This window comes from Mustelus asterias, chromosome 4 (assembly GCF_964213995.1).
Source record: "Mustelus asterias chromosome 4, sMusAst1.hap1.1, whole genome shotgun sequence".
In the NCBI taxonomy this organism is placed as follows: Eukaryota; Metazoa; Chordata; class Chondrichthyes; order Carcharhiniformes; family Triakidae; genus Mustelus; species Mustelus asterias.
Genome location: NC_135804.1, coordinates 122,071,761 through 122,097,878, shown reverse-complemented (window position 1 = coordinate 122,097,878; position 26,118 = coordinate 122,071,761). Strand labels below are relative to the sequence as shown.

Below are 26,118 nucleotides of genomic sequence, written 5' to 3'. Positions count from 1 at the left end.
TTAGTTATGAGGAGAGGTTGGAGAAACTTGATTTGTTCTCACTGGAACGATGGAGGTTGAGGAGCGACTGATAGAAGTCTACAAGGTTCTGAGGGGCATGGACAGCGTGGATAGTCAGAAGCTTTATCCCAGGGTGAAAGAGTCAATTAATAGGGGGCATAGGTTTAAGGTGCGAGGGGCAAGGTTTAAAGGAAATGTACAAGGCAAGTTTTTTACACAGTGGATGGTGGGTGTCTGGAACTCACTGCCGGGGGAGGTCGTGGAAGCAAATACGATAGTGATTTTTAAGGCACGTTTTAACAAATGCATGAATACGATGGGAATGGAGGGATATGGTCCCATGAAGGGTAGGGGGTTTTAGTTCAGTCGGGCAGCATGGTCGGTGCAGGCTTGGAGGACCGAAGGACCTGTTCCTGTGCTGTAATTTTCTTTGTTCTTTGGCAAGGTGAGGAGGTATTCAACAAAAGAAGCCAAACTATAGGTGAGGAAAGAGCACTATTCTTTAGTCTAAAACAGAATTAATAATAAAACCCTTCGGGATATATTGGAGGCTGTGGTAGGGATAGCAGTAAACTAAAGGAGCAAGGAAGGCACTAAACTAAGCTGAGGCAGTAATGAACAAAGGAAAATTGCAGCCTGCGTGTGAGAAACAGACATAGTGAGGAGAATAGTGAGGAAGAATTGGGGAAGAGAAAAAGGGTGGCGGGAGGGGAGGTCTCTGGAGACCCACAAGTTATTGGGCATATAAAAAGTGTAATTAAGTTAGTTGCTGGAGTGGTAGAAATCTTGTCAAAGAGTTCCATTGATCAAATGATTATGGAAATCACTTTTGGGTGAAGTCACAAGGTACACAATCAGCATAAAAGAACATTTTGTCCAGTTACCATGTGTTTTGCCCATCCCTCCTAAATACGATCATGTTTGCCGGGATATAGTTACACAGAAGATATTCGACACCCCCTTCCCCCCACCCCCAATATCTCAATGGTTGTTTGTGAATCTGAACAGTGAGTGATGGGTTGGAATATTACAGCCAGGTTGGATGCTGCCTTCATCTTACCAACACACAGATTAGCTTTCCGGCAGGGTCACTGCACACACACGATCAGGAGTGTGAATATTGAATACTGATCAATATTTCTTCACTCCTCCATATTCTCGGGGACAGTGAAGCCAAAAGTAACACCTTGGCTGGCACTCCGAGTGAGGTCATTAACCCAGGAGGCCAGCGATCGAAGCTGGGACTGTGCTGGTCTGTGTGACCGCCCGGCACATTTATCCACCTAACCTCGAGGGCAATTTTCTTGCCCTTTCCCACCCCTGACTTCCTAGCTTTCACATTCAAATCATTTCCAGAATTTGCGTATAAACTATATACTAATTTCTTAAAAATGAAGAAGATGAACATTCTATATTTAGAAAATAAGAAATAAATACAGCAGGCACTGGGATATCCAAAAGGAAAAAATGCCAGAATCACACAACTGATCAAATAGTGTCTGCGGAGAGAGAGAATGTAAAATCAATGTTTCAGACTGATAACTTTAGCCAGAACCTAACCTTTTGTTCTCTATTTATAAAACCCTGTTCCATAAAATGCTTTTGCTTCATTTCACTTGTGTTATGTTGATGTGTATTGTTGTCACAACAAACAGCTTTCTAAAGAACACTAGTCACAACCACTGTTCTCCATTGCAAGCATGCTTTCCTGCAGCAGAACTGAATGGCAAGGCTGTAGATCTCAATGAACCTCTCGACAAGAATGAAACCTCATTGCCATACGATTGAAGATGAACTGAAATGATTAGGCTCTAGATGGGTTCCATCTGCGGAGTTTTTGAGTGCAAAATGAAATGAAATACTTTTTAAGGGGAATTGTAAAGAGGACCCAGCTTGTTCTGCAGGTTAAAAAGCATGTGAATTCAGAATGCTGCGGTCTTTATTTTCACATATCTTTCTCTGTTTTACCTTTAGTCAGAAAACTACTCCATCGAGTCAAGCTACGTAAACAGCAGACAGCACCTCATTAAAAGGTAAGTCACACCCTTGTGCAGTATTAAACAGTTTGAGTGTATTCATATGATAAAGACATCTGCCAATTGTTTTTGGTGTCCCTCTTGTTATTGTTAGGAGATCTTCACCATAATCTTGGCTTTGCAGGATTTGGCCACATCCCTCTCTGAATTAATGCAGGTCAATCATTTCTCAGCAATGCTCTCTCTTAATGCAAAAGAAATCACCTCAATGTCAAATTCTATTCACAGTTCCAACTGTCCAGATGCATCTAATAGCGAACAAAATAGAAAAGGCTTTCACTTATAAAGGATCTGAGTTCCAATCCGGTATGTCGCTGACGGTGACACCTGGCCAATATGTAAGGAAAGGGATTCAGGCGACTGCCACAAATAGCACCATGAAGGCAAGGCGGACTGACAGGAAAGCTCCCCACCAACCTCCAGTGGGGTTTAATGGGAAAAAGTCTGGTGAGAGCAGCAGGGAAAATTGCAACTCGGTACTTAGGGAATTAAATCAGATGGTGGCAGACAGAATAATAGCGTCTAACTGCAGACTCATACAGACTTAAATTGGAAATAGTCAATTTCTCAGAATTTTAAAAATAAGTGTTTTTTTTTTTAGAGATTTACTGCCCCTGGATTTGCTCAGTTTGCTGCTCAGAGACTCACCCCCTGCTGACTCGTTCATGGCTTGAACATCAGCCTAATCAAATCTCTGTTGCTGCGCAGCCAGTCACTCGCCATTGCAGTGGAGCATTGGCTTCTCTCTTCCTCCTCACTGTAAAGAATCACTGCCCCTTCACCAAGACACACACCCTGCCTTGGCCCACCCTTCCCTCACCCGGCTTAACCTCTGTCCCACCTTTACCCACATACTGGGTGGCACAGTGGTTAGCACTGCTGCCTCACGGTGCCAGGGAACCGTATTCAATTCCAGCCTTGGGCGACTGTCTGTGTGGAATTTGCACATTCTTCCGTGTCTGTATGGGTTTGCTCCTGGTGCTCTGGTTTCGTCCCACACTAAGTTGCCCCTTCCTGTCCCAAGATGTGTAGGTGAGATGGATTAGCCGTGGTAAATGTGTGAAGTTATGGGGATAGAGTGGGGGGAGAGGGCCTAAATAAGACACTCTGTCAGAGAGTCGGTGCAGACTCGATGGGCCGACTTGCCCCCTTCTGTGAATTCATCTCCTTTACCCATGCCATACCTTGTCCCACGTCCCGCTGTGTCTCCCAGAGAGCTTTCTCAGGGCAATGCAAACCTGATCTGACCTGAAGACCTGGACACCAGTTCCTATCATTCCGCCAAGAAACATTTTTCTGAGATAAATGGCAGGGTTTTTCAGCTTTAGGTTGGTTTCCGAGTTCCAGTTAATATAAACATCCTCTGTCCAAAGTGCTGGACCATAATAATCCTTTCAACTGCATTGAAAATGAAAAAAGATTGAGGGTAAACCCACCTGTATAGATGGTCATGTTTTCACTCTTTCCTTGTGTTCATATACTCAATATAGAAAATTGCATTAATAATAAATGTAAATAGCCTGCAGTGAGAATGAGAAATGGACTGCATTCCACTGACTTGCAAATTTTAGACTCAAATTATCCCATTATTATCTTCAATAATACGGGACCAGAAATTAACTGCACTGCTCGCCTTTGCTCCTTCATCCTTTTGGGAAATCATGTAATTACCCAGTCATTGCAGTTTATAATCAGCAATTCTGGTGTTTTTTGACAGGTTTTTCTCCCCATCACCAACTGTTTCCTCTTCCTCTCATCACTTTGTTGTAGTGATTACTGCTCTATTTGAAGTGACAGATTTTTGGTACCTCCCATTCCCAATAAATACGTCTGTGAAGTGAGCTGTTCAACCCTGTGGTGTCACCACTAAACAATTCTTGCCTGGAGTCCACACATATGTAATATCCCTCATCACTGAAGAGTGATCAGCAAATGGGAACCCTGAATGAGCTTCCAGAATGAGCACTGTGGGCAGCATGGTGGCACAGTGGTTAACATTGCTGCCTCACAGCACCAGGGACCTGGGTTCGATTCCCGGCTTGGGTCACTGTGCGGAGTTTGCATGTTCTCCCCGTGTCTGCGTAGGCTTCTTCAAGGTGCTCCGGTTTCCTCCCACAGTCTGAAAGACATGCTGGTTAGGTGCATTGACCCGAACAGGCGGCAGAATGTGGCAACCAGGGGAATCTCACAGTAACTTCATTGCAGTGTTAATGTAAGTCTTACATGTGGCTAATAAATAAACTTTTTAATTTTTCTCTTCCTCACTACTCCCCAATTGGGAAGGCAGTGGCTAAGCGGTATTGTCACTGGACTAGCAATCCAGAGACCCAGGGTGTCTCTGGTGACCTGGGTTTGAATCCCACCCTGGCAGCTGGTGGAATTTGATTTCATTAAAAATCTGGAATTAAATGTCTAGTGAAACCATTGCTGATTGGTGTAAAAACCCATTTGTTTCATTAATGCCCTTTGGGGAAGGAAATCTGCCACCCTTACCTGGTCATACCGTACTAGATCCACAGCAATGTAGCTGACTCTTAACTGCCCTGTGAAATAGCCTAGCAAGCCACTCAGGGCAATTAGAGATGGGCAACAAATGCTGGCCTTGCCTGTGGTGCCCACATCTCATTTAGGAATAAAGAATAAAAAACACCATAGTCATTGAGGCCGACTACAATCTCCCATTTTTTGACTGAGATTGGGCTACTCAGAACGGAGTAGAGTTGGGATTTGATGGTTTTTTTAATGGCTCGGTACCACAGCAAGGGTTATGTTTATCATTGAGCCATCTTAAAGTGTGAGCAAATTTACTGTCTTCTGGCATTATGTCGGTGTAGTTGTTTTTTAGTTGCATGTATTTGGGGAACTTTCGAACAAGATGATTTCAAACACAGTTTAATCTCTCCGTCATTCACCTGCAGAGTGACTAAGAACTTTTGATGTTGAGAATTGTAAACCAGCAGAAACACACTGCTCCCCAGAACATTAGTGAATTCAGAATGTGCCCTGAATGAACCAAAAATAAAAGTCTTAACAAGCCGCATTATTTATTTCAATGCCAGAATCCTCTGAGCCCTGCAAGAGCAAGATGTCTTTGCTAGTCAACTGAAATGCATTTCAAATCTCTTGTCAAATATAATTAATCTTCTGCTTTCTCAGGCAGCTGTAATTTTTTTTGGTACAAAATGGGTCGGTGAGTAGGACTAGGAAAACCTCTGGACACGCATACATCCGTTTCTACAGCAACAGATCTCATCTCAACATTATAAATTTCAACAGCTCAGAAATGGAATACAATTTCTGAGCTGGTGCCTTTGCGGCAAACTGCATTAAAATGCTTCCCCCATCATCATTGCTCCATCATGTTTAAAGTTTATTTATTAGTGTCACAAGTAGGACTACATTAACACTGCAATGAAGTTACTGTGAAAATCCCCTAGTCGCCACACACTGGCACCTGCTCGGGTACACTGAGGGAGAATTTACCATGGCCATTGCACCTAACCAGCACGTCTTTCAGATCGTGAGAGGAAACCGGAGCACCCAGAGGAAACCCATACAGACACGGGGAGAACGTGCAAACTCCACACAGACAGTGGCCCAAGCCAGGAATTGAACTCGGGTCCCTGGTGCTGTAAGACAGCAATGCTAACCACTGTGCCAACCATGTTATCGAGCTGGGTGCATCTTAGCCATATGGACTTTATCATGGGCATGTCTTTCAATTTGAAGTGGGGACATGAAATTGGCAGCTGCCTGCCCCGTACACACCCCATCTGCTTTCCCTATCCCATCAGCTGTGGTTTATAATAGACGGTCCATTTGTCAGGGAGCTGCACTCACAGTACTTCTCTCCCTATATTTTTCATCCCCATCTTGGAGAGCTGACCTCCACGCCTTTGCCATTGTGTGCCAACTTCTGATGGGCTGTGGTTCGCCTGTTTGGGATGCGCTTGAGGGACTGATTCCACCATTGCAGCAGCAGCAGTAAGCAACAATCTGGCAGAGAACTCCCAGACTCAGGAATTCCCATTGGGCAGCTCCTTGGGTCTTGGTGGGTGAGTTCTTTGAGGGGTGGGGGATTAGCCACCATCAATCAGCCACCCGATTCTCCTGATGATTGACGTTGCAGGAAAATAAAATCAGGCATGGTGTAGAACAAGTTATTGAACCACCCTCGCCAGTTTTACACCCCCATCAGAGTTGTCTGTTCCAGCCATACTGTCAAAGCTAGAATTTCACCCTACTTTGTAGTCACACTCCCAATGAGATTTTGATAAATCCCAGTAATGGATGGAATGAGCGAGCACAGCAATGCATTAAATGAATCGGAAACCAGCTCAAGTGTAAAACATTCAGTGCAAATCACATTCATCAGCATATGGGGAAAGATATCAATGCTAGGGCAAGGGGGTGATGACCTGTGCACATTCACTCCCCCTCCCCTGAACTAGCCGGTTACCAGGATCAGTCCCTTATTGTCAACCCGGTGTAAAAAACACCTTGTAATATTTTTATTTTAATACGTGCAGTTCCGTGACTAAGAATGTAGCACAGGCCTGTGCCCATGAACTGCTTTTCAATCTGGAAGTATCCCTCTTCAAGGGTCATTTATAAACAGACTAACCTGAAAATAAAGAACATTATTTCCATTTGGATTTTGTTAAAATTGCCACTTTCCCAGTTAAAGGTAATTATATCCTGCAGCAGCCATCCAGCAACTGTGGATTTTCTTTCAAACAAGCTCAGGTATACAAGAGGTCACCCATTGGTCAATTCTGAGAATACAGAATTAAGCTGAAATTGACAAGAATGCCTTAGGAATAGCGATAAGGCAGTTTTAACATAAACCATTCGCAGAGCGATGGATTGTAGCATTTAAACTAAATTTGCTTTGCCCTACTTAGCAACAGCAGCCCTTGATAGAGCGGGGGGGGGGGGGGGGGGGGAGGGGAGCCGCTGGGAAAAAATATGACTTCTCGTTTTTGTTATATTTTGACACACTGTAATATCTGGCAGCGTATTTTAGATGGGTTTCATAGTAAGGCAATATGTATTGCAATGCATTTCTTTTCCATAAGGAGAGCATTATCTGGTACTGCTAGGCATGACAATAAATCAGTATTGCTTCACACTCCAGTAGTTCCACATTCAAAGACTTGGAAAGAAACAGTCTCAAGGACAGTGGACATGAAGAAAGTGACCAAACTGACAGCGAACATGATGCACATCGAGGCCTGTATTGTGACACAGCCATCAATGAAGTGTTGAATACAACTCTCAATTCCACCGGGTCTCAGGTACCTGAACAAGGTAAGATGATTAAAATAATGTTGTCAAAGACTCAGCAAAGAATGGATTTCTCCTTTGTACTTGTACATCTCAGAAACCAATCATGATAAGCGCCGAGTTCACTCTGGTTGATTTAGAGGCATTCCTTGTTCGAGAAAATTAGTTCAAATTACATAATATAATCACACAATTTACACTACTTTAATTTGAATTAATATATAAATTTGTATTTAGACTACAGGTACACTTCGCTGGGCGAATTTGTGAAAAGTTCTTGATTTAAATTCAAATGAACAATTTTTTGCGAATCTTTTAAAAGTTTATTTATAAATTAACCCTTGAAAAACGGAGTATTAATCAATTTGGATTTTTTAAACGATTGTATTCAAATTAGACTTTCATCCTGTTATTGCTTAAAGGAGCACAGTCTTCATGAGAAGATGATTGGTTTTGTTTCTTCACCCATTCAATTACCGCATAAACATGTTTCATTTGGTCATAGGGCTCTGAGGCCATTTTAATACTATTTGCAAATACTTTTATCCCTGGAAGCCTTTTACTCCAATTCAGGGTCACGGGGAGTCGGAACCTATCCTGACACTGACACACAAACAAACACACACACACACCCACACACACAACCATGCCGCCATCCCTGGAAGCCGTGCCTTTAATTATTGTTTCATTTGTTCTTGGGATATTGGTGACATCTTCCACCCTGCAGTTATTGCCTATCCCTCATTGCCATTGAGAAAGTGGAATGAACTTTCTCCATGGATGGCTGAGTGTTTGTTGAGATGGTGTTAGAAAGGGACATCCAAGATATTGATCCAGTAAAAAGGAATTAGCGATATATGTCCAAGTCAAGATGTTGGGCCTGATTTTACCAAAACTTCACGCCCGACGATTTAAATGCATTTACATGCATTTAAATCGACTTAATGAACCGCGCGCCCAACTCTACCGCCAAATCCCACTTTACCGTCTTCTGGCCCGATCCGCGTCCGCGCTGTTACCGACCTGCAAAATAAAAGTCTGAAGTCGCCGCTGCAGCCTCCGAAGAGCGGGGTCAGAGACTGCAACGGCTCTCTGACCCAGGTCAACCTCTGGTCGGGGCGGGAGGGGGGTGAGAGGAGGAGAGGGGGTGTGACGTCTCATCCCCTGGGGGGGGGATGAGAAGGGAGGGGGTGTGACGTCTCATCCCCTAGGGGGGGTGGGAGGGGAGGGGGTGTGGCGTCTCATCCCCTGGGGGTGGTGGGGGGGGGGGGTGAGAGGCGAGGGGGTGTGATGTCTCATTCCCTGGGGGGTGGGGGGGGAAGAGGGGGTGTGGCATCTCATCCCCCGGGAGGGGGGGGGGGTGACGTCTCATCCCCTGGGGAGGTGGGGGGGGGGGGGGGGGGGGGGCGGAGGAGAGCGGGTGTGACCAATCATCCCCTGGGGGGGGGAGGAGAGGGGGTGTGACGTCTCATCCTCTGGTCGGTGGGGGGGGTTCCGCTGCCTGTCTGCGGCCGATCCCCCCTAGCACCATCACTGGTACACTACCAGCCATAGATTACTCTTCCCTGCAGGTGCGAGAGAGCGGGAGAGATGGCTGAGGCTGGTAGTGTACCAGTGATGGTGCCAGGAGGGATCAGCCGCAGACAGGCAGCGGAACCCTCCCAACCAGGGGATGATACGTCACACCCCCTTCCCCCCCCCCCCCCCCCCCCCCGGGGATGATCGGTCACACACACACACCCGCCCCCGCCCCCCCCCCCCCCGCCTCTCCCGACCAGAGGATGAACATCAGAGAGCCGCTCTCTCCACTTTTCTGCTTTTTCTTTCGCGCTCTTGTCAGATTTTTTTCAAACTGCACATGCGCCGTTCAGAGCTCCGATCGGTCCGCCAGCGCTAAGCCCCACACACAGCAGGGATCGAGCCGGAGCCGGCAAAATGCATATGGGCGCGCTGCAAAGAGGATTCCAGACGCGGATCTATTTGACGCCCAGATCCGGCACTTAGACTCAAAGTGGTAAAATTCCCCCCGTTGTGTGAATTGAAGGGGGAATGTGGAGATATTGGTGTTCTCAAGACATGCTGCTTTTGCCCTTGATGGGAGAGTTCGCAGAGAAGGGAGGTGCTATTGGAGCACCTTAGTTTTGTTAATATGAAGTGATAATTCATAAACTGTCTTCTTTAATGAGACAGATACACAAATGTATTGCAGAAGGATAAGTGGATGTTAGTCTGAAGGAAGGAGGTTGGCAGATTGTGATTCTTCATTTTTGTGTAAATCTCAGCATTAAGCAGGCAGTGTAGATTCTTGCTCCTTGGGTTGTTTGCGATTAGGTATCATCTTCTGCATGGGGGTAAAGGCAGCTTAAGTACAGTTAAATGAAGAAGGCAATAACCTTCGCTATCTCAGTGCAAAGGAGGAAAGCTAAGCTGATTTTGACATCACTCTATCAACATGCTGGGAAGTATGAGACCTCAGTACCCACTGCTAGGGTTAGTGTTATAGTTGACATGCCCATGGTGTTGTAACTTTGTTGAATGAAATAGAAGCAACTGCAACTTTGCTGAAGTGTGCAGCACTGTTGCCTTTCAATTTATCTATGAGAATATCAGTGTGTGGGTGTATCTGGCAGCCAGGTTGTAAATGTATTATTTTAGACATGTACAAATCTAACACTTTAGGATGAATGTTAAACCCTTGGAGAGGATGTTGAGGAGGTTACTAGAACAATACCTGGAATGAGGGACTTCAGCAAGTTGGAGACACTGGAGAGCTGAATTGTTCTTTTCAAAACAGAGATGGTTCAGAAGAGAATTGCAACAATGACAAATTGTATAATTTTTTGAATTCATTCAATGAATGTGGGCATCAATGGTGAGGTCAGCATTTATTCCCCATCCCTAATTGCCCTTGAGAAGGTGATGGTGAGTTGTCTTCTTGAACTGTTGCAGTTCATGTGGTGTAAGTACATCCACTGTGCTGTAAGGGAGGGTGTTCCAGAATTTTGACTCAACGACAGTGAAGGAACAGTGAAATATTTTCCAGTCTGAATGGTGTGTGGTTTGGAGGTGAACTTCCAAGTGGTGGTGTTCCCATATGTGTGCTGCCTTTGTCCTTCTAGATGGTAGAGGTAACAGGTTTGGATGGTGCGATTGAAGGAGGTTTGGTGAGTTCCTGCAGTGCATCTTGTAAATGGTACACACTGCTACTATTGTATGTTGGTGGTGGAGGGAGTGAATGTTTCTGGATGGAGTGTCAATCAAGCGGGCTGCTTTGTCCTGGATGGTGTCAAGTTTCTTGAGTGTTGTTGGAGCTGCAGTCATCCAGGCAAGGGGAGAATATGCCATCACACTGCTGACTTGTGCGTTGTAGATAATGGACAGATTTGGAGAGTCAGGAGATGATTGATTGATGATTGATATCAAGGCCACATTTGACACTCACCTCACCTATGGAGTTCAGCTTTTTTATCCATGTTTGAGACACAGCTATAATGAGGTCAGGAGCTGAGTGACCCTGGCAGAACCCAAACTGAGCATCAGTGAGCAGGTTATTGCTTGGGAAGAGCAGCTTGATGATACTATTCATGACCCCTTCCATCACTTTACTGACGATTGAGAGTAGACTGATGGGACAGTAATTGACCAGGTTGGATTTGTCCTGCTTTTTGTGTATTGGGCATAGCTGGGCAATTTTCCACATTGCTGAGTCGCTACCAGTGCTGTGATTGCACTGGAACAGCTTGGCTATGGACGTGGCAAATTCTGGGGCACAAGTCTTCAGTATGTTATAAGCCAGGCCAGAAACTCCAAGGTTTATGAAGTTAGCTGAGACCCGAGCTTTTGTACTTTGATTTTGGCATGGGTGAGCATAAAGTGTTTCACTCCAGATATGATTCAGGTAACCCAATAGGAAACCTTTATCAAACAAAGTTTATATAAGAACCAAGTTAACATATAACAAGAAAAAATAGCATAACTTTTACCATTTGCAAGAATCAATCATAATATAATATAAACCTTAACAGCTAGCTGTGATGTTCCAATTCAAACAACACTCCATAAACATACACCCCTTCCAGACTTGGCATAAAAAAAACTAGTATGCTCACGCAATGCTGGATTTTGCAGCTTTTTAATACCTGCTGTGAATTGGTCCTTTGAAATGTAGGATTAAAACGCTGAGGCTTCCCAGTCCTGGAACTTTCAGCACGCCTCTGGAGAGAGAGAGAGACAGAAACACGGTGCCTTCTTCCACTAGCTTCTAACAGCAACTCACAGACAGCAGAATTTTCCAACTCCACAGAGAGGGAAACAAAAAACAATGCTTTCTGTCTCAACTCCAAACAGCTGCTGAGAAAACTGAAACTAAAACCTTGGACTTTCCTCCAGGTATCACCTGACCTGTCAATCATCTCCAAATCAAGCCCGAGTCAGCAACACCAAGGGATCATTAAAACCCAAGGACACTGCATTAATCCAGATTAAAATAAACATGTTGTCCATTATATTGCTTCAGCAACAATTTGAGATCACCGCATCAGGACAGTTCAGCAACAATAAAATACCAAGACCTGTTTGAAAAACCTCCAGAGAAATATGATTAAAATATATTTCTTAAGGGCACAGTATCGTCACACGTACTATTGCCGGAATATCATCGGGGCCCGGAGCCTTTGCAGTGTCAAAGTCACCAATAGTGAAGCAATTAAAATGAGGATGCTCGAGTCCCTATAATCATAGATGGAGTTGTGTGATTGGAGAAGATTACAGAGATACGGAAGTTTGAGGCAGCGGAAAGGTGTTTTTAAAAAAGGTTGCAAATTTTACAATCGATGGTGCTTAACTGGGAGCCAGCATAGGTCAAAGTGCGAATTGACAGGCGGCAGAATTTTGGATGAATTCATGTTCATGGAGAAGTTGAACGAGAGAAGTTGATCAGGAATGAAGTTGAAGTCGATCTAAAGGTAACAAAAGTATTCATGAGGGTTTCAACAACTGGTGAACAGAGTCAGGGGCAGAGTTGGGCAATGTTATTGAAAAAGGAATAGGCAGTCTTGATGATAGGGCAGACACGTGGTCAGACATTCATCTCAGAGTCAGAGATGACTGCTGTAAATAGTCTGGTTGGGCTCAGACAGGTTGTGCGGGAGAGGGATGGAGTCAATGGTTGGGGACTGGAATTTTTCGAATAGAGATGTTCACAATTATATGGGTTTTGATAGAGCACCTCAGGAGAAACTGTTTCCAATGATGAACTGGTTGATAACCAGAGGATACGGATTTAAGTCAACTGAAAGAAAGAACAAGAAGAGGGATGAGTAGGATGTTTTTATGCATAAAATTGGATTGACCCTGATTAGATGGCAGCAACAGATTCAACCTTAACTTTCAAAATAGAACAGGAAATGTATTTGCAGAACGATGAGGCAAAAGCAAGAGTGGAAACAATTGGATAACTCTGAGGACAGGCATAATGGGCCAAATGGTCTCCTCTGCGCTGTAAGATTCCATGATATGGTTGGTAGCGTGATACTGTTACTGGTCTCCTGTGGTCCCCTGTAGATCTGGCTGTAAATGAAAGTTGGCACATCTGATTTCAGCTAACACTTTTTGCAGACTCTCATATCTGCCACAAGTTCTCAGCATTCAGCCAGAACATCAGCTCTGTTTACTTGTCTATTTTTATCGCACTTAATTAAATTTTTGATCAAATTACACCTAGAAAGGTATTTGCCTCTCATCTGTATAATGATTTAAAAATAAATTCTTCCACCTTATTAAGGTTGTATTTGAAGATCTTTAATCTTAATGTATGACAAACCATTGGGCTATCATTGAATGGTTCCATTGAAATTCCCACATACCAACCTACGGGTGTCCATTGGGAAGTGTCTACACATAGAAATTGCAATTAAAACAAATTCCAGCTTTTACAATAAAGAGCATCTCAGGGATATCTAAGACAATTGCAGTTAGCTTCTCAACTCAGGATCAGAAAACAGGTAGATCATGACCACACCCTCCTGATGCATTGGCTTCTGCGCACATGAGGCAATACTCTTACTGGCTTAGTCATTAAAGTTTTTATTATTTATTAGTGTCACAAGTAGGCTTATATTAACACTGCAATGAAGTTAAAGTGAAAATCCCCTTGTCGTACACACTTTGGCGCCTGTTTAGTTACACTGAGGGAGAATTATAGCATGGCCAGTTCACCTAACCAGCATGTCTTTTGGACTGCGGGAGGAAACTGAAACTCCCAGAGGAAGCCTACGCAGACATGGGGAGAACATGCACACACAGTAACCCAAGCTGGGAATCGAACCCGGTCCCTGGCACTGTGAAGCACCAGTGCTAACCACTGTGCCACCGTGCAGCCCTGTTTATGACCATTTATGAGAGATAAGGAGCAGGATTCTCGGCCATGGCAGGAGCTGTTACGATCGAGAATGGAAAATTTCACGTTCCAACCAAAACTCCATTCACTTCCAGCAGCAATAGAAAATCCCAGCTGCGAATGAGGATGGAGAACTTCAACCAAAGGAGGCCGTTTAGCTCAATTGGCTCGACAGCTAGCATGTGGATCAGATTAATGCTAACAGCACTGGGTTCATAGAACCGTAGAAATAGAATCCCCACAGCGCAGAAGGAGGCCATTTGGCCCATCAAGGGCGGCACGGTAGCACAGTGGTTAGCACTGCTGCTTCACAGCTCCAGGGACCTGGGTTCGATTCCTGGCTCGGGTCACTGTCTGTGTGGAGTTTGCACATTCTCCTCGTGTCTGCGTGGGTTTCCTCCGAGTGCTCCGGTTTCCTCCCACAGTCCAAAGATGTGCGGGTTAGGTTGGTTGGCCATGCTAAATTGACCCTAGTGTCAGCGGGATTAGCAGGATATATGTGTGGGATTACAGGGATAGGACCTGGGTGGGATTAAACTTGCAGGTTGAGTCCGTAATTAAGAAAGCAAATGTAATGTTGTCATTTATCTCAAGAGGCTTGGAATACAAAAGCAGGGATGTACTTCTGAGGCTTTATAAAGCACTGGTTAGGCCCCATTTGGAGTACTGTGAGCAATTTTGGGCCCCACACCTCAGGAAGGACATACTGGCACTGGAGCGGGTCCAGCGGAGATTCACACGGATGATCCCAGGAATGGTAGGCCTGACATACGATGAACGTCTGAGGATCGTGGGATTATATTCATTGGAGTTTAGGAGGTTGAGGGGAGATCTGATAGAAACTTACAAGATAATGAACGGCTTAGATAGGATGGACGTAGGGAAGTTGTTTCCATTAACAGGGGAGACTAGGACGCGGGGGCACAGCCTTAGAATAAAAGGGAGTCACTTTAGAACAGAGATGAGGAGAAATTTCTTCAGCCAGAGAGTGGTGGGTCTGTGGAATTCATTGCCACAGAGGGCTGTGGAGGCCGAGACGTTGAGCGTCTTCAAGACAGAAATTGATAAATTCTTGATTTCTCGAGGAATTAAGGGCTATGGGGAGAGAGCGGGTAAATGGAGTTGAAATCAACCATGATTGAATGGTGGAGTGGACTCGATGGGCCGAATGGCCTTACTTCCGCTCCTATGTCTTATGGTCTTATGGTCTTATGGTCTTATGGATTGAAGTCAGTGTAGACTCAATGGGCCAAATGGCCTCCTTCTGTACTGTAGGGATTCTATGACTCTATGAAAAGAGATAACTCACAACGGAGTTATTATACAGCAAACATCAGAAAGAGAATGCCTTTATGGTATGATAGACAGCTCCTTCAGCTGATCCGCAGCTACCGTTTTAACCAACTCTCAGCTAGCAGCAAACACAAACACTAGCCTCAAAAATGGAATTTGAAATAAAAATCGTATTTGCAGAGCTGTAGCAACATGGCAAGGAGGGTGAAATTCCCATGCTAAGTCCAGTTCATTCTCCGATGCATTAGCAAATATACTCACCGGAAAAAAATACCGTTGTGAGAAATAGAAAATGTCACAACTACTGGCGACATGCAATAAAATATCTGCACCATGGGATTTGGCTGGACAAACCCAGGTGACAAAACCACAAACGGGTTGCGGCCGGTGGCACAAGTGTTGTAGCGGCCCTGATATGCAATTTATCAGAAAGAGAGGAGATAAAGTTGGGCCAAAACTTAAGCTCATCTCAAGTGTGGACAGTCAGTTAGGCCAATCCATGTGAATACCAAGTAAACTGCAATTATTTCCAGTTTGACTTTTCTATAAGATGGAGAAATGTTTCATTTCTCAAAGGCTCCAAATGTAAACAACCACCTGCAATTACATAGGGCAAGACTCTGAGTAAACATTACTCGTGATCAGTGCAGTAAACTGACAGTGAAGCAAAGAGAGATTCATTTAGCACTGGTGACCAAAAGCTTGGTCAAAGAGCTGAGTTTTAGGAAGTGCCCGAAAGGAGGAAAGAGGCAGGGAGGGAATTCCTAAGCTTCAGACCTGGACAACGGAAGGCATGGCCCCTAATGTAGTGTGGGGCACAGGGAGTGAGGGCTTCGCCAGAGATAATAACTGGAGAAAAGCCCAGTTCTCGGAAACAGCAGAACAACCTGGAACTGAGCCAGGCTTCCTCTTGTACTATTGATTCAGATAGCGATTTTTGTGGTGCAGGTCCAGATTCAGGCTCAGTGGCCTTGAGATGAGTTCAGATTGAATCAGATATCTGCATCAAGGTTGCTTTGCTCAATTCTGATTAGCACTGCACTACTGTGGAAGAACATACAACTGTGTGTTAGACAAAATTAAACAGAACAAAAATATTTCCGAAGTTACCCAGTTTCCACACATTACCAGTCATAACTAATATGTACTGTCTGTAGCGGAGCTCTGCCTGTCAGCTTGCCACTGAAGACTACGAGTAATGACTCTCAGAGAGACATGCTGCGACTGCATCAACCTAAATGTGCCAGTTGTCTGACATTAATCTCGAATGTAGTGTTTTGTAGCACGTTGCTCACTTGGAAATACGCGAAAAAAAATATTTTCCGTATAAGAACCCAGTGATTTTCCTGGTAGTTTAATCAGTTAGTTTATTGCACCTTTATACCCTTGAGTTCTATTATAGAGACTGGCAATCAAGCAATGTAGGTGAGGAATATATTGCAGCTACGGAACAAACAGAGCAGGTCATTAGAATGCATTGAAAAGTTGAGGGTTTCAGTTAGACTCATGCAAGCATTTTGGTCATTGTTTTGCCAGCTGAAATTTTTGTTTGTTGCCTTCCTCCTGCTCCCCCATATCCAAGTCAGTGGGGTTGGTTTTGACTATTCCTGCAGCGGGTACCTATCAGTTTTACACCCCATTCAATTGAAATGATTAGAAAGGAGAAATGCTGGGCAGTTCAGTCAGCTGCCACCCAGCGGGTCCAGTTAGAAATGACCCCTTAAATCCAAGAGTTTGAGTGTAAGGTTATTGACACCGGACCTCATACAAGAAAGCCTTGACTATGTTTCCGTTTCTGACTAATGTTGTTTCTGCATCAGCCCAAATAAATCTTTCTGTTATGGTTTGCTATCAAAAATTTGGGTTTCGTTCCTGTGACTAGATACCAAAATTTTGACTTACTCTAATGTTTTCAGATGGAAGTCATGATTTCAAAGTTTAAACTCATTCTAGATTCCCTCCAAATGCAATCTGTGGGCAGGATTTTATGGCCTTGCTTGTCCCGAAACTGTAAAATCCCGCCCGAGGTCAACGGACCTTCCCATTCTCTGCTCCTCACCCGCTCCGATTCATGTGGTGGCGGGACGGGAAAATTCCAGCCCATGAATCACAAAAATTGCATTGATATAGAGGGTGGGATTTTCCAGCCACGCTTGCCCCAAAGCCGGAAAATCCCACCCGAGGGTCAACGGTCCTTTGGATAGTCCGCCCCGAACCCCCCCCCCCCCCCCACCCCTCCCCGAACCCCACCCCTCCCCAAACCCCATCCCGCACCCGCTACAATTCCCATGGTGGGCGGAACGGGAAAATAGAATGTAAGAAAGACCAAAAAGAAGAAAGGCTTTGAATCTTTATCATTGCTAACTGCCCCATCTGAGCATCCACCAGTACTTTGTGCACTCCCAGTATTTGTCTCCACTGGATAGATTGTTCCAGGTACTTATTACTGAGTGGAAATATTCTTCCCGATAACTGTTCTTAAGTCTTATTTCTGAGTAATTTCTAGTTTCCAGTTATGTCCTTTCATTGCATTCTTTAGTCTTTGAAACAATATGTTAGTTGTACCTTAACTGCATCATTTAATATATACTTTACAGGCTCCGCCACACAGCCTGTTGACATTTTTCTTTCCAGACTGTAAACATTGGATTTCTATAATCTTTTCTCAGAGTTCATCTCTTTTGAAGTTCTATCTTTGTACAGTGCAATATCCAGTGCATTAAAGTATAGTCTGACTAATGTTTCAAAATACCTCAGTGTAACCTCTGTAACCTTCATCTAGTTACATGTTCGAACATTATATTCAGTTCTTTTAAGTTGTTCTGCTGTGTTTACAGTATCTGGATAATGAAACTGATCACCCCTTTCTCAGCCTACCTCTGTTAAAGTTTATTTGTTATTTTTGGCTGTGTAGCCTGAGAAGTCTGCAATCCTCACTGCACCCTTTGTCTCCATTGTTCTATGGGTTTGAACATTACCAGCAAATTTGGCAAACTGCAGCTGGTTTTGGTTGGAGTCAGAAAGTTGAGACTAAGCTATCTTCAGTTGTAGCAGCATTAGAAAGCAAGGAAAAATTAGACATGAACTTGGTGACAAAATTCAGACATTTTAAAATCTTACAACCTGGCCTTATTCATCCATAATAAACTCCTATGGTCACCTTTATGCTGTGAGGAATCTCTAATATCTGCTTTATCCCTGACATTCTCAAAGAAAACGGAATCTTCTTCTAACTCTGTGCTGCTGCCCATTTAAGTTACTGCTGTTCAAGTCTTTCTCGAGCTTAATTCTTATAATAGCTCCCATTAATTTACTTAGAATTGATCCTAGACTAATGAGAATGTAATTGTCAAAGTCAGTCTTGTCATCCCCTTTTAAGTGTAGCTGCTGTGTTTGCGTATTTGACTTTCCTGTGAAATTTCAACAAAGCTCTGTGATTTTTCTGTGATGTTAACCAACGCATTCCAAACTTCTGCCCTTCCAAGGATATTGTCACCTAGTCAAGGGGCGGAATTTTCCCGTCCCGCCCATCATGGGAATCGCAGCAGGCAGGACAGAGCCATGCAATGGTGCGTTGACCTCGGTCTTGGGGCGAGCACAGGTGAAAAATCCCACCCGAGGGATTGTTGGTCTTACCAGACCACCCCTTCCCCCAACCTGTTATCGGGGCGGCACGGTAGCACAGTGGTTAGCACTGCTGCTTCACAGCTCCAGGGTCCCGGGTTCGATTCCCGGCTCGGGTCACTGTCTGTGTGGAGTTTGCACATTCTCCTCGTGTCTGCGTGGGTTTCCTCCGGGTGCTCCGGTTTCCTCCCACAGTCCAAAAATGTGCGGGTTAGGTTGATTGGCCAGGTTAAAAATTGCCCCTTAGAGTCCTGGGATGCGTAGGTTAGAGGGATTAGCAGGTAAATATGTGAGGGTAGGGCCTGGGTGGGATTGTGGTGGGGGCAGACTCGATGGGCCGAATGGCCTCCTTCTGCACTGTAGGGTTTCTATGATTTCTATGATCTCTGTCATACTGAGTTTTAATTAGGGCATTGAATGTACTTCAAGAAGTTAATACCATCTGTCTCACGTAAATGTTTGCTGAAAATATACAGTTCATATTTCAAATTGTACCTTTTAAAATTTTCTTTTTTATTTATCTTTAAATTCTAACACCTTTAAATATTCATTTATAGGTACATTATTAGAGTAATATTGTAATAAAGATTGTCCAAAGATGTGCAGGTTCGGTTGATTGGCCATGCTAAATTCTCCCACAGTGTCAGGGGGTTAGCGGGTTAGCAGGGTAAATAAGTGGGGTTATGGGGATAGGACCTGGGTAGAATTGTGATCGGTACAGACTCGATGGGCCAAATGGCCTCTTTTTGCACTGTAAATATTCTATGATTCTATGAATATTATGCTTAGCATTATCATCTATATCTATTTCTAGGCATATGTGTACGCTTTGCATGAAGTAGATATTGTCTAATGTATTTGAAATAGATCTTAGCTAAACTGTTGGCTGTGCTATATCTGATTAAACAATGCAACCCGATTAACAGTCTGTTCAATTTTACACTAGTTAACTTTTATAATTTAATGTAGATATTGTTGGAAAACATGGCCCATCCAAGAATTACATGACATCTGGCATGAACCTAGCTGTAGAAGTCTATTATTTATATTTTTTTCTTAAAAGGTGAAACTTGGTAATTAACATTTTGTCCACTAGCCCTCCTGAGAATAATTGTCCTGCAGGCTTTGCAAATAAAAACAACCTTATTATTTTTATTATTAGTTATTATTTATTAGTGTCACAAGTAAACTTATATTAACACTGCAATGATGTTACTGTAAAAATCCCCTAGTCGCCACACTCCGGCGCTGAGGGAGAATTTATCATGGCCAATGCACCTAACCAGAACATCTTTTGGACATCTTCAGTTGAGAAATCTCACAAGTTCACTCATTGTCCCTTCATTGACATAAAATTCAGGACCACTGATTAGAGTGCACGAGCTTAAAAAGAACTGGAAAAAGGGAAAATGTGGCTGAATGAAGACTTGCTTCCTGGTTCCAGATTACAATGTTGGGTTGTTAACACGTGACCGTTGCGGTCCACAATATAGATGAATGTTCAATCATTAGCTGGCTCCATATATACAGGGAAATTTATTTTGCACCAATATCGCATTTGATATTTTTAAAGTGGTTTTTCCATTCACTAATTTTCAAGAGATGCTCAACCTCAGTTCCAAGTATATTCCTTATTTCTGATGCCACATCATAAAATTTTTCAATTTGAATGTCAGTCCAGGAAAATCAACCATCAAACTGGTTGCTGCTTAATTTTATTAGGTCTCGTGGATGTAAAAAATACAGAACTTTGCTCTGAAATCTTAAGACTCCAAATTGTATACTCATTGCTGATTTTTTAAATACTGAGGTTGTTCATCCTTCAATCCTTTAACCAACTTAAACATTTCCTTTTGCAGATTATTTGCATTTTTCCATTCAACATTATTTGAAAGATTATTTTCTGGCATATTTTTCAGTCAGTATGTAAATGAACTGTTGCTGTTCATTTGCTGTTCAATCTCAGGTTGAAATCTTTTTGATGGAGAAATAATTCTACAGGGGCGATTCTCCCCAAAAACTCGTAAGTGCCGAAAACTGGAGTAACTCCCGCCGATTTTTTTAACGTGATTTTCCGAATGAATTTCCGACACTCTGAGCACTGCAGAATGCCCTAGCGTGATTCACTCTGAATGTCAGGGGGGCTCTGGCTTATTCCCGCCCAAGAGGCCGGCAGCATAGCATTGAGTGGGCCATTGCGCATGCGTTGATCTGTCAGAGCGGAGATCGGCGCATGCGCACTGGCCCCGCACTTCCAGCCTCCCGATCGCTGGCCAGCCCCGTGACCCCATATCGCTATCCTTTCGACCCCCCCAGCTCCAACCCCCGACTGCTGGCCTTCCGAACCTCTCCAGACAAGCTCTGATGTCCCTTTGTCCCATCCCGTTCCCCCACACCCTGTCCGTCCCCCCCCCCCCCCCCCCCCCCCCCCACTAGCCACGATCTCCCCGACTCCCTCCTCATCCCCCCCCACCTCCAACCGCAGACCCAACCCCCACCAAGCCCCCAATCTCTGGCTCCTGGACCTCTCTGGGCAAGACCTGGTGTTTACCCCTATCCCCCCCCAGCAGCCCCAACTCACATCCCCGCTTCCCTCCCTCTGCCACCAAAGTGGCAGCGGGACCTCCACCACCACGACCGGTTGCTCCCTCCCCATAGGCCCTGCCCCTCTGGCCCCACCTCCTTGGTACTGCCCGATAACTGGTGGGCAGTGCCAAGGTGCCCCTTGGGCAGTGCCAGGAAACCTCCTGGGGGGACATCCATGGCCTCTGTACTCTCCTGTGGGTTGGCCGCCTGCACCCCGTTAGTGGGGAGCTGTTGTAAACCCTGCTGGAATGAACCACTCCCAGCAGTGTGGGGGGGGGGGGGGGGTGTGTGGAGGTGGAGGGGGAAGGTGGAGATGGAGATGCTGGTGGGCCGGGAGACTTCAGTCCCAGGCCCACTAATGAAATGAAAATGGCAATTTTAAATATTTAAATCAGTTCCACATCGATTTCCAGCGTGGAGCTGATTACTCCAAAAATCGTGGAGCCGGAGACGCACAGAGACCGTGGCACCCAACGGGAAACCCCGCTAAATGGCCTCTGCTGATGTCTCCCAACCCATTGCACTACTGGAGCAGCGCAGCGGGCTGGGAGAATCGCCCCCTATAACTTTCAGAAAGGACTACTTTTGTTGGAATAAGATGCTGTACTAGTTCATTAACTGTTGAAGATCAGACTGATAGCTAACCAGGTGTAGCACTTTCCAATCAGTTCACCTGCTTGGACTGCACAAAAACCCAGACAGGTGTGTAATCCTGATTGACAACACATTTTGGGCACAACTGAAATGTGCAGTCTCTGAGGAGGAGATGCCAGAGGCATCTAGACACTTGCCTCTTTTACACACTGTTCTTTGCATCAGCTTTCAAGAGGGTAAAATCTGCAAAAGAAAAGGATTTTTTTTTGCAGCCTATTAATAACATTTTAGGGTTTTAATAAAAAGCATTATTTGGCTCTTGGTTTTTCGGAAGATTCAAAGCCCAATAAAATTGCTCACATTTCTCTGTACAGTCAAGTCCCAGATATCTCTGCTGGGGAGGGTGGGTGAGGTCAATAAAAGGAAGGAAGAATGCTGAGCAGAGGAGAGGAATGTGGTGGAGGAGGGAGATGTGTTTGAACAGGGAATGTTATGTCCTGTGTGAGTCTGAGAGAGGGGGAGAGCTCAGTTTCAGGTGTGGGAACAGAGATCATGCTCGAAAATTTTACAGGCTGGAGAAAAGAAGCAAGTTAAACCTGTGACTGATTGAAGTATTGGAGCAAATGGTGACAGTGGAATTAAGTGGGAAAAGTCTTTGATTAGCACATGCAGTCTGGTGTTCACACAATCAATCAAAATAGTTAACGAATAGGAAAACAGGTATAATATAATACAGGCACATTCTCCCAATGTCTGCGTGGGTTTCCTCCGGGTGCTCCGGTTTCTTCCCAGTCCAAAGATGTGCGGGTTAGGTGGATTGGCCATGCTAAATTGCCCCTTAGTGTCAGGGAACTAGCAGGGTAAATGCATGGGGTTATGGGGGTAGTGCCTGGGTGGGATTGTGGTTGGTGCAGACTTGATGGGGCAAATGATCTCCTTTTGCACTGTCGGATTCTATGATTCTTTAAATGCAGAAACAGCGCGAGGAAAAGTCTGGATCAGAACGTTACCCTCCTTCCAATGAACAAGAAATATCTTTTTTTTCCTAATTTTATGGTTTATATTGGAGAGGTGAAAGAATACAAGGAGGGGAAAGTTATCCTTTACCATACTATCCTGCAACCTCACCAAATGCCACAAAGGCATGGGATGTTGCTGAGTATATCGACGAATTTTTTTTTTTAAATTGCCTTGCAAGCGCCATATAATTAGCATGACTGATGGGCAAAGCATTCAGAGAATTATAACTATGTACCACCGTCACCTACTTTTCCAAAAGAACAAAATTGTTTCAGTCAGAAAGCTAGGCAAATATTGATGCAGATAAATACTGAACAACACAGATTTCACTTTACCGCTTAGTATATAAAGGTAGAAAGAAAGATTGGCAATTAGAAACCATCTTTCAAAACTTCAGATTGTTCCAGAGCTCTTGACAGCTAATAAAGTGCTTTTAAAGTGATAGTTACTGGTGTAAGGTAGGAAACACACCAACCAGTTTGCACATATCAAGCTCCCACAAACAATGTGATAAGGACCAGATAATCTACCTTCATGATTGTATTTTATAAGTTTTAAAGTTTTATTTATTCATCACAGGTAGGCTTCCATTTACACTGCAATGAAGTACTGTGAAAATCCCCGAGTCGCCACACTCAAGCGCCTATTCAGAGGGAGAATTTAACATGGCCAATGCACCTAACCAACACAACTAACCTTCCCTGTTTGTTGAAAGGCAATTATTTGGTAGCTTACTGGGGAACTCCTCTGCTCTTCAAAGTAAAGGTCATGGGTATTTTGCTAAACTTGCCAGAGCTGACAGAGTCTTGGTTTTTTAACACTTTGTTTCAAAAGTGGCAACTCTGACAGTGTGGCCTTCCCTTAGAATTGCACTAGAGTATTAGGTTTTCTACTCAAGTCTCTTAAACATACAAACTACTGACTGAGTACCATAACTGACACAGTCAGAAAAGCCTTCAAAACAAAAAGGCAAATACACACATTTGGATAGAACTCAGATCCCATTTTCAGTACAGAAGATTGCTATTGAAAATTATTTTTAGATTTGCCATTCTTCTTAAATCTCTTCGCTCAAGATGGTGGGGAGCTTTTCAGCTGGTGTTTGCCACGGGCACGAAAGATGGCGACAATGGCAGAAAATCCGACGAGACCATGGGAATAAGAATCCCAGTGGCGTGATCACAGTCTGAGATTTTCCCTGCCCCTCACCAGTGATTCACTGGGTGGGAACCTCATTTACACATATATATATATTTTTATAAAACTGTAATAAGTGCAAAGGTAAGCCCTCGGGGGGAGGGGAATATGGGGGGGAGGCGGGGGCATGCCTAGCTGCAATGCCAGAGATGGGTCCTATTGGAGGGGTTCCCCATCTGCGTGGGGGTGGTCCTGATGCCAATGCTGTGGGGTGGGGGGGGGGGGGGTGGTTTCCTGTTGCTTGTGAGGAATGGCGCTACCCTGAGACTTAACTTTGTGGGGTGGGGTCACCCAGATGCTGTGTTTGGGGAGGAGTTTATTTCAAAGGCAGATTGGAGCACCATTTAAAAACAGTGCCTGGATCTCTCCATCAGACCCCGTCCTGCCAGATTGACGGTGGAACCATGCCCCCAGATTCTCCGTGCACAGAGCGCAGAGAATCTGGAGAGGAAATTCGGCTGAGCAGTGGGCGAGGTACACTTTGGGTTTCGTGCTGAAATCCCAACACTCTGACAGATTATTGGAAGATTCTTCCCAAAGAGACCATTAAACGGCAACCTTTGTTGGAGAAAGTTCGCTCCATTTCAAGTGTGTAATCATGGAACTCCATCATCTGCTACATAACTGGCATGTGTTATCTGAGAAACACTACAGTTATTGCCATGGAATTTTTAATCATCATTTGAAAATCTAATTTATCAAAGGCAACTGTGGAGCTCTGCTTTACTCATGGCTACAAGTTAAACACTTCATCAGAGCAAAGTATTTAAGGCTCTCCACCTTCTGTCTGCAGTTATAAAGGTGCAACTAAAAATATGATGGTGTCATGTGTATTTACATGACATTTACAAAAACAAGACTTTCGCTCCCTATTTCGTGTCATATTTAATTTGTGAAATATTCCACCATGATGATCCACTTGTTCAAGTCCCAGTGCCATCTGGAAGTCCAGCTTGCCTCCAGCAGCACATGTGATTGGTTTTCTGATGAAACTGATCAATAAAGCATGCCAGCCATGATGGGAAATAGAGCATCATAATCTATTTAAACTGCAGCAGCCAATTTCTCTGCCAAAGTGTTTTTTTTCTCAAAGCTTTTCTTGGGGGAGAAGGGGTCAGAAATAGCTGGAATAATATGAGTTTAAGTTATGTATTAGTGTCACAAGTGGGCTTACATTAAAACTGTGCAAATCCTCTAGTCGCCACACTCCGGCACCTGTTTGGGTACACTGAGGGAGAATTTAGCATGGCCAATACACCTAACCGGCATATCTCTCGGACTGTGGGAGGAAACCGGAGCACCCAGAGGAAACCTATGCAGACACGGGAAGAACGTACAAACTCCGCACAGACGGTGACCCAAGCCGGGGATCAAACTCGGGTCCCTGGCGCTCTGAGGCAGCAGTGCTAACCACCGTGCCTCCATTAAAGGCATTCATCATTGTTCAGTTGTAAACCACACACAGCAATTTGCAGCGAACATTTAATGCGATGTGAATGACGAGGTGAAATGTCCACTTATAGTATTGGAAGTCATGCAAGGAGCACCATTTTAGCGATTTTTGGCCCTGTCATTCGAGCATATTGATGCTATCAAGATATGTGTTCTAATGTCATAGCTGTCCAACTTTGACAGGGTGAAAAGAATGAAAAAGTCAATGCTTGGCTGCTTCAACATACAGTTCTTAACTCCATTGGAGCGTCATGGTAAATGCACAGCTTGGTAAGAAATTACTATGCATTTTATCTGGACTATGATTGAATGAGGAATTCTATCAACTATAGAAAAAAAACCAGCCAGTTTGCAAATCTTTCTCACCACAGCCCACTTAATCACTCATTCAACCATCTGAAGAAAATAGCAGGAGAAAAAGCGTGTGTATTTATACACCAATGTGATTAGACTTCTGAATTCCTTCACACTTGAGTCAAAAATCTGCAAATTGCCATTGTTAGGTGAAATTTGACCGTGGGTTATTTACATTGTCGAGCAATACAAAATGAATGACTGTGGAAATATTTTGTTCTTTTGCATTTAAATGTTGCGCTTGGAGGGGAATTCAGCGCACTGAGAATCCTCCCCAGA

At 44.2% G+C, this 26,118-nt stretch overlaps 1 protein-coding gene across 2 annotated transcripts in view; it reads left to right on the top strand.

Annotated features, from left to right (window-relative positions):
- Nucleotides 1–26,118, top strand: part of pcdh19 (protocadherin 19) — a 121,511-nt gene that overhangs the window by 80,725 nt on the left and 14,668 nt on the right. The window contains exons 2-3 of one of the 2 annotated variants that reach the window (XM_078211685.1): nucleotides 1,975–2,033; nucleotides 7,177–7,346. In XM_078211685.1, the coding sequence (XP_078067811.1) occupies nucleotides 1,975–2,033; nucleotides 7,177–7,346 (229 nt within the window). Of the gene's footprint in view, nucleotides 1–1,974; nucleotides 2,034–7,173; nucleotides 7,347–26,118 lie in introns of both variants that reach the window. The other variant, XM_078211684.1, reaches the window with a different exon arrangement.